This window comes from Anopheles marshallii, chromosome 3, assembly GCF_943734725.1.
Source record: "Anopheles marshallii chromosome 3, idAnoMarsDA_429_01, whole genome shotgun sequence".
NCBI classification, from domain to species: Eukaryota; Metazoa; Arthropoda; class Insecta; order Diptera; family Culicidae; genus Anopheles; species Anopheles marshallii.
Window position 1 is genome coordinate 75,638,770 of NC_071327.1, and position 13,341 is coordinate 75,652,110.

Consider the following 13,341-nt stretch of genomic DNA (forward strand, 5'->3'; position numbering starts at 1 on the left):
ATGAAAGGGTCATTTGTAGCTGATGCTGATGCAGGAAAGTAACTTTAGCGTGATAGTATGATCAACGGATCCTTACGAATGTTTGGTTATCTGGCAACACTGTTAAACAATGTTCAGCGCATTCATCGCTTATTCTTTGCTTCGAAGCAGAAAACAAGCTAGGCTCATTACAAAATTTAAAACCATTTCAGGCATCATACATCAAGTATGAAAGTGAAGGAAAACTTAACCCAGCAAATTAATATCAATGTAAGCTTATTAAAGCGAGACTAATTGTTTACCAGGAACATCGCTCGAATTGCTCTGTTCCCAAAAACCGTTCCCCGTCATGCGGGCCTGAAATATGCTTCCGTTAAGTTGCTGCGATTAATTATTTTAATTTCCTCTCCCACCCAGGGTAAGGTGAGATAGCAAAAGATTCATGGTAAAGTTTTATGCAGCACGCGCACGATGGTACTCATCCACCAGCCACCCATTTCTGGGGCATGATTTGTCAGCTGACAGTCAATGCTTATGGCTTATCTGTTGTTTGCAGTCATCTTGCAAGCTGTTTGCACCTCGGGTAAGTTTTGGTTTGCCATTCCGAGACTGGCGGAATTGCTTTGGGGAAAATTCTCCAAATTTCACTCCAATTCGTGACGTAATTTTTCCCCGGGTTGCGGTATGACTGAATGGCAAAGAGTTGCACATGGGTGCGCTATCAGCATAGGCAGGAAACATGAATCGTCACGCTTCAAAACTGGTGGCAAATGGTGATAAGTTGGAAAAAGCGGCGAACATTAAACTTGACGTTAGTGATATTAGCTGCCATATGTTACGCATCCGGCGAAGCGGAAAGATAAAATAAGACTAGCTACTCTAGACGCAATTTGGTGTTTAGTTCAAGTGAATTTTGGTTTAAAAATAACCCGGACCATTTTTCCGACACGCGATCTCGCTTGATAGCGTTGCCTGCGGTATTCTAGCGCCATGAAAGGCTTTGATTTTTGGTATGCCTATCGTGGAACCAAAACGAAAACATCCCCTAGCTATAGTTTATTGGGACCTATTGGGAAAAATGAAAACAAAAGTCAGCGATAGCGAAAACTTACAACTCACGTATTCAAATCTGTGATGCGGAAAAACTTCGTGCATCCCTTCGGGGTTGAAAAGGGAAAAAAGGCACGCTACGATAACAACTCCGGCGTTTTCTTTAAAAAAAAACCCAAAGTCCCATTTTAGTTTTTGCCGGACCGGAAGCGTTTAAATCGTTTCCCGTGTACACACCGAGGAAACCATATTATGACACGCTTGTATTGAATATTTTATCTCTCTCGTCCCGGTTTCCTGGTAATGGGCGAATTTTGTTACTGCGGTAAAAATTCGATCGCACAGGAGCGATAAATCCGGCACACAGCCGGTGGAACCGAAACCCCTTAAAGATTATTTTGTACAGCGCCTTCCGGTGGATTCAAATGTTAAACGGTGCTTGGAGGAGTGTTTTTGTGTGTGTGTGTGTTCCACATACTAGCGTGAAGGAAGCAAAGTGGATACTTCCACGAAAACTGCAGTACACTTTCAATGCGGTTTGGTAGCGTCATGTAGGACATCAAATCCAGGGAGCAAGGTTTTCGCCAATGTTGTGCAGTAATGTATCTTTTACAGCACTTTAGTAGTTGGTTTTATTGAAATAATTGACCTCTACAGTACCTCTCAGTTTAATATTTTCATGTTTAAAATAATGCTACATCTTTTAATAGAAATAACTAAACCTTAACTAGAGGTCGATTTTGTTTGACAAAATTTGGTAAGTTTAATTCAGGACGCCACGAAATGAGAAATTTTCTTGAATTGATCAATATTATCAACAATATCGTACCTTTTATAAGATTCTTATAATACTGAATACTGAATAAATAATAACTATATGAAGGTTTTTCCTCTTGTAGTCAAAGCAATTTCATTATTTGCATTACCGTCGTTTGGATTTTTTGAATTGCTTACGTGTACTTTGTTATAATTTTCATGAGGATTACTTAAAACCTTGTTACAAGCCAATTCTGTGTGGAAAACGTCAATATCATTCAAACCCAATGCTAATAAATTTGCAACATTCTAACAAACCACATAACACGCTTTTCGTCAACCAGACTCTCGAAACACGTTGAACGCGACCATTCGATCTATTTGCAAAACAAAGGGCACATGATTGTTTTGTAGCGAACATGGCACGCATTGATAATAGCAAAACTTCCAATCACCGGCCCTCCGGGATAGTTAATAGATTCCACAGAATGATTGATGGTACGGAGCGAACGCCGCTCGTGAATATTCATTCACACAATCCGTCTACGTGCCAACGTATCCGTTCGGCCACCTCTAATGGCGTTTTTCGGTTTGCCCGTGACGCAAATGGCAAATGGATGGCAAAGTTTTATGGAAAACAAAAACATTCGCCGCAGGCAAGTTTGGAGCGGGCTATAGACTTGCAGCCGGAAAAGAGCACGTAAGAGAGGATGTTGAAGCAGGACATCAGTAGCATCATCCAATTTACTGGCCCACTTGTCGGTGGAACGTAAAAAGTGGTATCGACAACCGGATTCGAGTAGCACCACCAGCAGCAAGACATGGAAAATGTTAAGAAAGGGCTACTTACAAATTCCTGTTCCCATTTTCGGGACGGAAGAACGAAACGCAAGATGAACCAAAAGAACCCTTCAAGCAGCATTATCATCCTCGTCGTCGTCAGCTTCGGCTTGATTTCGTAAGCTGCCCATCGAGTACCTTTTTGAAGCATAATGAGTTAATGGGAAGCTTAGTGGAGCTTTTGAGGTTTTCGAAGCACACTCCTATTATTTTGTTTCCTTTTTTCTACGGGGTTTGTTCCATTTGGTTTCCTACACCACATTCGAAAGATCGAGCCAAGGCTCGTCATCACGTGACTGATATTGGCGGTATAATCAATTTGTGCTGACTTGCGGTTTTGCGGTCAGCAGTGTGTTGAGTTTCTTCCAACGTTAGCACGCTGAAGATCGAAGAAGAATATTTAAAGTAAAATTTAAAAGAGGCTCTTCATAGTGGGAGTTCTCCTATTGGCCTGCTGCTCAGGATAGAAACCTTTAATCACTCGTTTTTCTAGCAGTAATTCTTCATCGGTGCAACATAATCAAATTAAAAATGAACACAAAAAAGATAATTCATTCAAGTCATCGTGATCTCGAGGAGTGCTCCTTAACAAGTACACGTATATTAAAATGCAAACAAAAAAACTCCCATGGAAGTGGAAATGGAGAAGACCAGACACGACGGGTCTCCATGTTTCGGGTCGGGGATTAGAACGTTTAACGTTATTGACAATGAAAAGCGATTTTTCCGTTGTTAACGTCGATTCGGAACGCGATGAAGCGATAAGAAATGGGAAAACACGATTAGTGTCATGTTTCCGGCCACCTCGGGTAGAAAAACGGTGAATCGAACACGGGGAAAAATACAAAAGGAAAACGGTAACAAAACAAAACAGAATAGAAGAAAAAAGATGGCTTCAACCTCTCGTTGATTAATCACCCTTTCCATTGACTTTGGGAAAGCAGACGCAGGACGTTGCTTAATTAGTCTGAACAGTGTTTATCGGTTGTGATGAAAGCTTAAACAAGACGGTGGTTGAAGTGAACGCAACGGCCTACTTGTGTGGAGCGGATTGATTTGCAAACACGTGTGTCATTATCAAGATGCTGGTAAAGGGTGCTTCAGACACACATGCTGAAGCAGCAAACTCACCGACTGAGGAACGTTTCTCTAAAATGAAACCGGTTAGTTTTTTTTCCAGGTCATTCAATCAGCGTTAATAGACGATCTCGTCTGATATTTTTAAACCTTTCGTCACTTTCTGAAGGACGAAAATAGAAGGTGGGAAAAATGCCAATTTCTTTTCTCAACTTACACGAATCATGTTAACCTGGTATGTAAAGATATTGTGAAATCGCTTACATAGATGAAAAGTACAACTACCGGGAACAAGTGTGAGGCCGATTCTATTTCAGCCCTGGAGAAAACCACATGTTATGAAAACATAACTTCTGCTTCATTTTAGCGCAAAGAATTCGTTCGCAATGAAACAAGGAAATTTTTGAATATCGATTCCGTCTATTGTCTTAATGTTTGACATGTTTGTACATTCAGGTGTAATACAAAAGAAAAAAAAACATCTTCAAGATGCACATCCACCCTTCATGACATTGTCAATATTTAGTTAGGTTTGTTTTGATTGTTATGGGATGGAAGGTAAACTAAACGTACAGTTGGAATCCATGAAAGGTTCTATTTTATCATTTTTAAAACGACCATTCCGAAGCATCCAAACTGTCGAGTACACTCTACGGCGCTCAGCAAAAGGAACGAAAGTTTAAAAAATATTCTGACAGTTTGCTGTTTTCCATAACTTTGCCGATCTGTTCAACTTTAAGTTAACAAAAGGGAAAACTTTACACAGTGAAACCACCACGAACTTTCAACCGTTTACGAATGCTTCATGAGCAAGGTCACGATAATGTGACAGCAGTTATGGTTCTTGTGCTGGTAATTATTTTTTTGTCCTCTTTTCGGTACAAGCGTCTAGCAGAAATGGCAAAATAACTTTGTTCCTAGTTTTGAAATTGAATAAAGCACAAAAATGACGAAGCAAAATGAGTTATCGTCGCTTTTTATGAACGGCACGCACGGCATCCTCAACAACGCAGAAAGTAACCACCATCAGATTTCATCAACAGCATTAGTGTCCTCTTGAGAGCTAGGTCAGGAGAAATGGCGTGATTTTCTGCCCAGAAATAGCCACAAAACAATGAACACGGGCAAGCATTGGGAACACCACGGTTCAAGAAGTGCATTGAGGAGTGTTTTAGGAGTGTAAAAGTAGCATCCGATGACCTGAGGACCGTCGTGGTTTTGATTTTTTTTATTGTTTATTTTGATGCACGGAATCCTAACCGTAGCTTCGGAGCGCGTTAACTTACAGACGTGCTCACGGGGATGCCATAAAGCTGGTAAATCGTCGGATCTCTACAACCAACACGAGTAAAAAGAAATACATATATACTCACATTTAATATACTGCTCGTTGTGCTCGATAACCTTCTCCGCGTTCTTGCGTGCCAGAAAGAACCATTCGGAGGTGTTGCCCAAGTAGTGATACTCGAGCGCCAGATCCTTGACGAGCGATGCGCCCTGATCCGGGGGCGGCAGACGGTAGGCGAACGGGCAGAACAGACCACGCTTGGCCGGATGTTGGTTCCAGTCGAAACAGTTTCCGCCGGCAAAAATATCATCGTCAAACTCGACCATCGACAGGACGGACGCGTGCAACAGGTGCTCGGACGCTTGTACGTCCGCGGAGGAGAACTTGAATATTCTGCCGTTGGGTAGATTAGATGGCCGTCCGGTTGTACATGGAATAGAAAGAACGGCGAGAGTGCAAAGAACATCTAATTAACTTTTGTACCACAGTTGTTTAAAGCGCCGCACGATTGCCACGGTTTTACCGTCCAGTTTGATCCGGCGTGCTTTGCAATCGTTTAGGAACAGCATTAAAAGCGGAATAAAAAGAATGCAAAAGCACGCTGATGGAGCTGCTTGACGACTAGCTGTAAACGTTTTATCTGTGAACTTTTCATTGTGTTTTTTTGTTTAAGAAATGAATGCAGATGTACAGGGGTCATTTTTGGTGAGCGAATTAATTTTTAAATTTCCTACGATAACGTTTAGGAGCATTTTGCCAAAAAGACGTTCATTTCAACATCGTTTTAAGAATGTTCGTTGAAGTTATAATATTGCAACATTTTGGGCATAGAAAGTTAAATACATTTTACTAAAACGATGAAGAAATACGATGTCTTAAAAACATTATATACAACAGAAGAAACACAGCTCTCATTAAAACAAATCCTTACATTATGCACAACATTCAACTTGAAAGCTCAACGTACTAAACACCTCTCCAGACGTACATAACAAGCCCACCTGAACCGATCTTCCGGTTTCAGCTTGTTGAAGGATAATGGGCAACATCTTCAAATCAAGACAAATTGACAAATATTTCACCACAAAACTGCCCACCAGCGACGGCAGTGACGGGCGTGTTGTTTGCCTTTCACGAAGTTGGCCAAATTAGAAGAAATGTGCTGTGTAATATTTTCCCAACCGAGTTCCCACCGGGGAGGTTGCGTTTTTTTTTCTTTGCATTGCCGCTTTGTTTTCTTTCCTTCCCCAAAAACCACAAAACCTTCCAGCAGGGGGCCGCTCGAACCGCTCGAAAGTAATGTACCTCCATCGAAAACTTTATCCTTCAGTGATGTGACTTTAGTGCCGGCTAGTGGGGAGTGTTTTCGATGGCCGGGTTGGAGGAGTGTGTTTCCATCAATCCCACCCAACCGGTTGTCCGTTTTTTCGAGGAGCCAATCTATTCATTATGGCACAACTGGCGAGGGAGAGTATAACCCACGGATGGAGGAAACCATCCCAGAAAGGTTCATCTCGATATGACGCGGATACCTTCTCGCCCTGCGATGGCCATCTTCGATGATTGATTACCGTATACTTAGCGAATCAATTTGCAACACTCGAGGCGTTTAATCACTCTGATCCTGCCGGGCTTTTCAATCCCTCTGGGCAACCGTTCGGCGTCCGCCTCCTTCAGCGGGCCTCCACATCGGCACGTCATTTGGACGGTACCACCCGTTGAAAATGGAACGGTTCCCGGTGCCGGAAAATTAGTCGAAACCATTAGCCGCTGATGGAAGGTAGCGATGGACGCGTCGAGATTTTGCTTCTTTCCCTTGGCTCGCCATTGTGAACACACTCTCACCCACACAGCATGTTGCCACTTGATGGATCAACCTTTTTGTGGCAAACACGTGTGTGACACATTGAGATGGGGCACGGTTAAATGGTGGGGCATAGTTCCCCACAAGACGACGGTCATCATATGTCCCGCTGGTATGTACACTTTCCCGAAACCTCGTCACTGCCTTGTCGGCACTGTCAACGCGTCGACTGGCAGGGTTGCGTAAGGAATGCTAAAACGATGAAGCTACGTGGCACAATGGCTGGCTAAGCGTACAAGGGAGCTGAAGCGTTGAATTCTTCATTAGCAATCCGATTAATACAACGTATTCTAGCCGACATGTGGTTTGCGGGCTTGTGTGGTTCTGTCACCGGCAAAAAGCTTTTATTTGGAGTGCTTTTTTCGCCTGAACTCACCAAAAGGCTTAGTGTGACAGCGAGAATGCTGAATAAACAATGCGTGAACCACGTACCAACTAACTGCATTTTCGATAGGTTCAAAAGTCCCGGCGGAGCAAAGGCAAACAGTTCCCATTACCCCTGTTGACCTTTCCCGAAAAAGCTTCATCTACGTGTGGGTCAAAGTCAACAAAAACTCATTATGAATGCGTTCCGTAGTTGGCACACAACGCTCAGGGATTGGGGCGATGGATTATCTAAATAGCAGTAGGCAAGCATAAATTACTTCTATCCTTCGGCTCCATTGTGTACCCACTTTTGTTTACAAATTATCTCTACCGGCAGCGATTCAATAACCCGCAACAATGTGCTTCACTTTTATTGATTTGTTTGCGCGTTAACGACATCGTGTCCAACTACAATTACTGTGCGATGGTAAAACTACTCGATAAATTACCGCACCGGACCCGGGACACTGTGCGGTGCTTTATGATTTAATTCAAATAACCTTCTTTAAACAATCGTCTATCCACTACACCGCTAGGGTTAAAGCTCGGTTTAACTATTGTTGCATTGTTTTGGTGGTACGATAAATTACTACTACGGTAGTGTACAAGCATTCGGCTTACGGTGTGCATGATATGCGCTGTGTAACTAAGGAGAAAAAAAGTAGAACAGAGTAACGATAGTATACTCCCTGGTGGTAAAGTTTTACTCGGGAAATCTAGCGCACGAAAGACAAAAGCTGAACAGTCGGTCTCCAGAACATACACCCAGCGAGCTTCCACTTGTAACAATGATGGTAAGCTGTTTTGTAGATATTATGAGCTGGTGCTCCGTGTTCGCAAAACTCCACAGGGAGTCCCCGACGGTCCAAAGGGTATGTTAATGTAGGAACAGTAGCAGCTCATGATGTACCACTACAACTGCTACACAGAGACGGAACTTGTCGAGATCCGTTCATATACAGGGGAGGAGAAAAAACCGTTTCCAGCATTGGAATTGTCATGAATGCAGATCATTCTCTTGCCGTAGAATGGAAGTTGAATAGAGCGAGCCCAACGCTTATTATTTGAAGTGCTTTATAACCTCAAAAAGAAAAAAAAAACGTTGAAAACCATACGGAAGTACACGCATACGAATGTACTGTTTTCTAGTAAGAGTATCTATGCAATTCTGCGGTTTGTGGTGTACATCTTTGTTGTGGAACGATCCGAGAGGACAAATTCCATGGAGCTTTTTTTATTCATTTTAATTATATTGATTTGAAATTTCTGTGAAAATTTTTCCACCGACAGTGTTCCAACCAATTACTATAAACCATTAGTTAACCCATCTTTTTCAAACTTTCAGACAATAAAATATAAGGGATTTGTTAAGTATTTCACGTGTTCATTTCATTTATCTTCCATACCATAACCATACGCTTGCACCCTACAATTAACTCCACTAATGTCTATTCTAAATGGATAATTTTCAAAGACTCTTTTTCTTTGGTGCACTGTGATGTGGGACACTCTTTATCTTGTACATTCTACTCTACTACTTTTCTACTATTTCAACGTTTTTCCCCCACCAAAGATTACATTCGCAAGGTGAAACGGTAGCAGTGATTTAAATGGCATTAATTAACACATTCGTAAATCACAGCATTATTTAAATTGAAACATCTGTACAGATTGTTCAAACAAGGGATTCTGAACCCATCCTACCGCAGGCACAACCATTTATATTTCAATTAAATCGTTTAGTACCCAGCATCGTCTCTGATACTACATTTACTACTTCCCTACCATGCCACACCTACGATCAAACGTTAGAGAATGTTTCACCTTCAAATTCGATTCCTAGGACGTACAACCTTTCGGCCAGAGCTGTGGTTATGAATCTTGCCTTCCAGCACCTGATCCCTGATCGAGCACTCGAACACGCTCGTACACAGTGCTCGTACGGGTGCGTGTAGTTGTGGGTGTGTGCCAACGCCCGCAAGCCATTTCCGTGTGGAAAAACAAAACATTCTTCCACTCCTTCGCAGTACCCGAATCACGAGTGCTTCCAGTAAAGTGTACAGTATGTTTCCGCATGTTTGTGTGAATACACATGAGTGGTTACTGGGACCCATCATTCATTGCCCGGAACCAATTTAGCTTCCAGATAGGCTCGAGTGGCTCGATTGACTGCTTCGCAACTCAAACAAACGCAACCACCGGGCCAGAGAGAAGAAAATTGAACACGAAATCCAATCATCGATACCGACGGGCAGCTCGTACGAGTGCGTGTATGTGCTGGGCCCTTGGGGGCATTGAGGTCCCGAGGTTCGCCGTGGGACACGGACACGCTCCTGAAACCTCGTATTCGTTGTGGAGAGAATCCGAAATTAATTAATGGAAGCACTCACAACCAATTAACGTCAGGTGGAATAGCAATTTACCATTTCTTAACCTAATGCCCATCCCGGTAGCATTCGACTCATTAGAAGGTTGCCGGAGCAATCCGATGTCGTTGTTGGCGAATGTAAGCGTCAGAGTGCCGTGTCTACGTCAGACTAAAAGTATTAAGTTCTTACTACAGCAGACATCGAAATTCGTGACGCCGTTAAGGCGTCTTTTGGGTAAGGATGACGACTGAGGCACAAGTTTCGAGACTTGAGTGTGGCTGAGGCTGAAGGCTCGAGAGTGCTGCGAGAAAGCCCAATCTGCTCCGCCAAACCTCAAAGTGCAAGGAACGTTCCTGGTAGCGTCGTGCATTCCAACCACCGTGTTCGAAGTACACAAGTAATGCCTCCCGGAGATCAATTCTTCGCAACACTTCATTGGCGGTTCCGTTCGATATGGTCCAACGAAGCGTACGGCCGGGCGGTCTGCCACGAAATTGGAAGAAATCAATGGTAACAGCACGCTATTTCGGGTTCGCCTTCAACAGGCCAGATTAAACGGCACTTGACTTGGTTGGCTGGGTATGGGTGGTGCTGTGAAAGTGGCAGCGCCACTTATTCTTATGGTCCCGCTCGAACGGTTTGCCAATGGAGTGTGTTTCTGCTGTTCCTACTTTCGAGTGAGTGTGCACTTTGTTCTGTGCCGCATCTTACCTTCTTTGTTCGACATTGTCTTGGTCCCGATGCTGGCAAACAAAATCGATTATAATGCCTTCCCCATGGTGTCGAAGACGGCGACAAAGGCCTGAGAAGTAAACCACATCAATGCGGGAAGGGTCTCGACATGTGATCGAATGTGACATATTAGAAGTACGAGGTAAAATCGAATTTCTTCCATCTCCGGCATGACTTATGGTTCTACGTACGGCAGAAAAGTATAAGAGACACACCAAAACCTCCGGCTGGGAAATTTGGGGCGGCAAACTAAATTATTTCCCACCTCGAATGGGGAAAGCATTCCCGGGTGGCCTATTATTTCTGGTAAGCTGCTTAACGCAGGAGGTGTAATAAATTCCACACCACCGTCCGTGTTTTTGGAATACCGGGATTCGTGTGTGGGATGTGATCAATTAGGTTTCTGAGTGATGGGCATCGTGATTTTAAAACGATACACAATCAATCAGCGGTTCTGGAAAGCAACCATTCAAAATGACATTTCCGACATTGAGGAGTAGACACCCCAGCAAGTGCCTTTCGTAGTATTCTCGTCTCTATCGCAATGTTTTGCAATGCCGCATCACGAAATGGTAAAGTTTTAATGAACTCAGTCGTGCTGAGTTGTACTGCACCACGACAAGGATGCTCTACGATGAGGTAACCTGTCGTTGTCGTCCTATCATTTCACTGTGATGCACTCCATGTGGCACTGTTTCGATGGGACCATACCAGCAGACGGTCATATCTAATCAAATCGCACCGTGTATGGTTGGAAAATTGGAAAAAAAATACTTTCAAATAGCTCTCACAACGAATCAAAAACAAGCTACGAAAAGAAACATCGTGTCAACCGACTGGGATTAACCTTGGAAAAGCAATCACTTTCCAACCTCAGCTCACACAAGCCCCATCGAGTACACCGGAACACTGTTTGAGTGCGTGGGCCGTAGCTCAATTACAGCCTTACTGCTGGAAGGCACATCCTACAGCATCACAGATTGAACTCAGTTCGATTGAGATTTAGCTCCAAACATCGACCAAAAAAAAAAAACGACACGTAAATGTAAAACATCGTACAGCCGTGTGATACTCACCTGGTCAACATGTTCGCCCGGTTGACGGCAATTTCAGCCTCGACGCGGAACCGATCCTGCGCGTACCGGTCGACGACACCGTCCCCGAGGTTGAGTGCCGTCCCGGCAGTACAGTTTGCCCCGAGCAGATGCTGGCTTTCGACGATCTGCAGGAACTGCGTCACCACGTCCTGGCCCCGCATCAGATTGCGCCGATTGTTCCGGCTGGTTTCGTCCAGCTCGCTCAGATCGATCTCCTCCATGTGAAAAACATTGTTAATGTCCAGCTCGGAACCCCCCTCACCGTCCGGCTCGAACTCTTCCCCGACGGTGTCGTCCTCCATTTCGGCATCCTGCAGCAGCGGATCATCGTCCTGTGGCGCATCAACGTTCGGACGGTCGTTCGTGTCACTTTCTTCTTCAGCTTTATCCGGTTGTTTATCGGTTTCATCTTTACCAGGGTTACCCATGTCAACGGCTCCCGGCATGTCATTAGGATAATCCTCCCCGTTCGCCACAACCCTTGACGCCGAACTCCAACCGGTCGGTTCCTGCAGATCGGTTGGTCCCGTTAGCGGCGGGGTTTCTGTCCGTGGAATCGCGTCTAACGAGATTAGTCGTTGATTGGATGCGGACACTTGAGCACTCCCGATCGGACGCTGGACGCTTTTAGCAATTTCATCTATCCATGGCAACGAGTTGACGCCCTTGCGACTGGACGCACCGGCCACCGGGACGGAACTGCTCGTCGACCAGTACGATTGCTCTTCCGCGCGATTACTTCCACGGCTGTCAACCGTTGGGTCGGACGGTTCGATTGGCGGCCATTTTCTTCCCACCATCGAGTGGTGTTTCGCTGCAGTGCCCCGAAATGGAACGAGTTCGATTTTCACCTCGTCCAGGTTGTTGTGCGATTTCAAGTACTCGAGCCCCTTGTCGACCGTACGGCGAATGTTTTCCATTATCTCCTTCTTGATAAGCTTTCTGTCCCGGCCGGTTGTGACAGTTGTTTGCGGCATCGATCCCGGCTCGCCGTTCGGGCCGCCGGTGTTGCGGGCCGCACTGAAGCGCAAGTTCTCGAAATCGCTTACCTCAATCATGCGCTCCAGCTCTTCCGACTCGTCAAACCGTATCGTGAGCGTGCTTCCGGTGCGCGCACCATTCCCGGCGCTTCCCACCGGCAGTTCCTTGGCTGGTGGTGGCTGTGATGTTTCCTCACTACCACCACTACCGGACCCGGCCCCGGAGCCGCTCCCGCTCCCACCAGCATCGTAGTCCAGCAGCGTAAAGTTGTCGAACACTTGGAGACCCCACCGGATGTGGTCCTTCTCGCTCGAGTGACGCACCCGCGACCGGCCATGTCGAATGATTAAGTACTCCGAGCTGGAGCTGCTGCAATTAGCCGCGAAGCACGCCAGGGACACGAGCACAACCTGGTACTGACGTAACATTGTTAAATGCTTCACCGGCGTTGCTTTGGCTGCTCTTTCGTCCTGCGCTGCTCAGCACATCGGTTGGGGCGCATCGAGCACACAGCGACCGGCTAGACGAATTTTTTTTCGGATTTGAAGTGCAAAACCGGTGCCTCGTTGTACAGATCGGAAATTCGCGCGTAATGAAGCGTGTAGGTACAGCGGGTATTAACCAGATACGGGGTGCGTTGTTGTTTCAAGCAGCTTGTGCCGCACCTCTAGCATAATGTTCACAACCCATTTGAAACGTGCGCGGAACGGCTGGAACTGTTTGGGTAGGGCGAGCGCACGGACGCAAGTGTACAAATGTATGTATGCTTATGCAAACGAGCCCACAGGGAGTGATTTGCTGTTGATTTTCGCAAATTGTTTTATCACCCCAATGGTATCACCGCCGGCCGCATCTTCCGCCCACTTATTGGCTATCAAAGATGGACGCCGTTAAGTGTGTAGCTCCATTGCGCGTTGCTTCGGCTGCCGAAATCAATCGGTC

At 45.1% G+C, this 13,341-nt stretch overlaps 1 protein-coding gene across 1 annotated transcript in view; it reads right to left on the reverse strand.

Moving 5' to 3' along the window:
- LOC128711556 (uncharacterized) overlaps positions 1–12,827 on the reverse strand; it is a 42,581-nt gene extending 29,754 nt beyond the window's left edge. Inside the window, exons 1-2 of the mRNA XM_053806437.1 lie at positions 11,398–12,827; positions 5,076–5,383 (exon numbers count right to left, since the gene is read on the reverse strand). Coding sequence (XP_053662412.1) covers positions 5,076–5,383; positions 11,398–12,827 — 1,738 coding nt within the window. The remainder of the gene's footprint in view (positions 1–5,075; positions 5,384–11,397) is intronic.
- Positions 12,828–13,341: the final 514 nt, after the last annotated feature.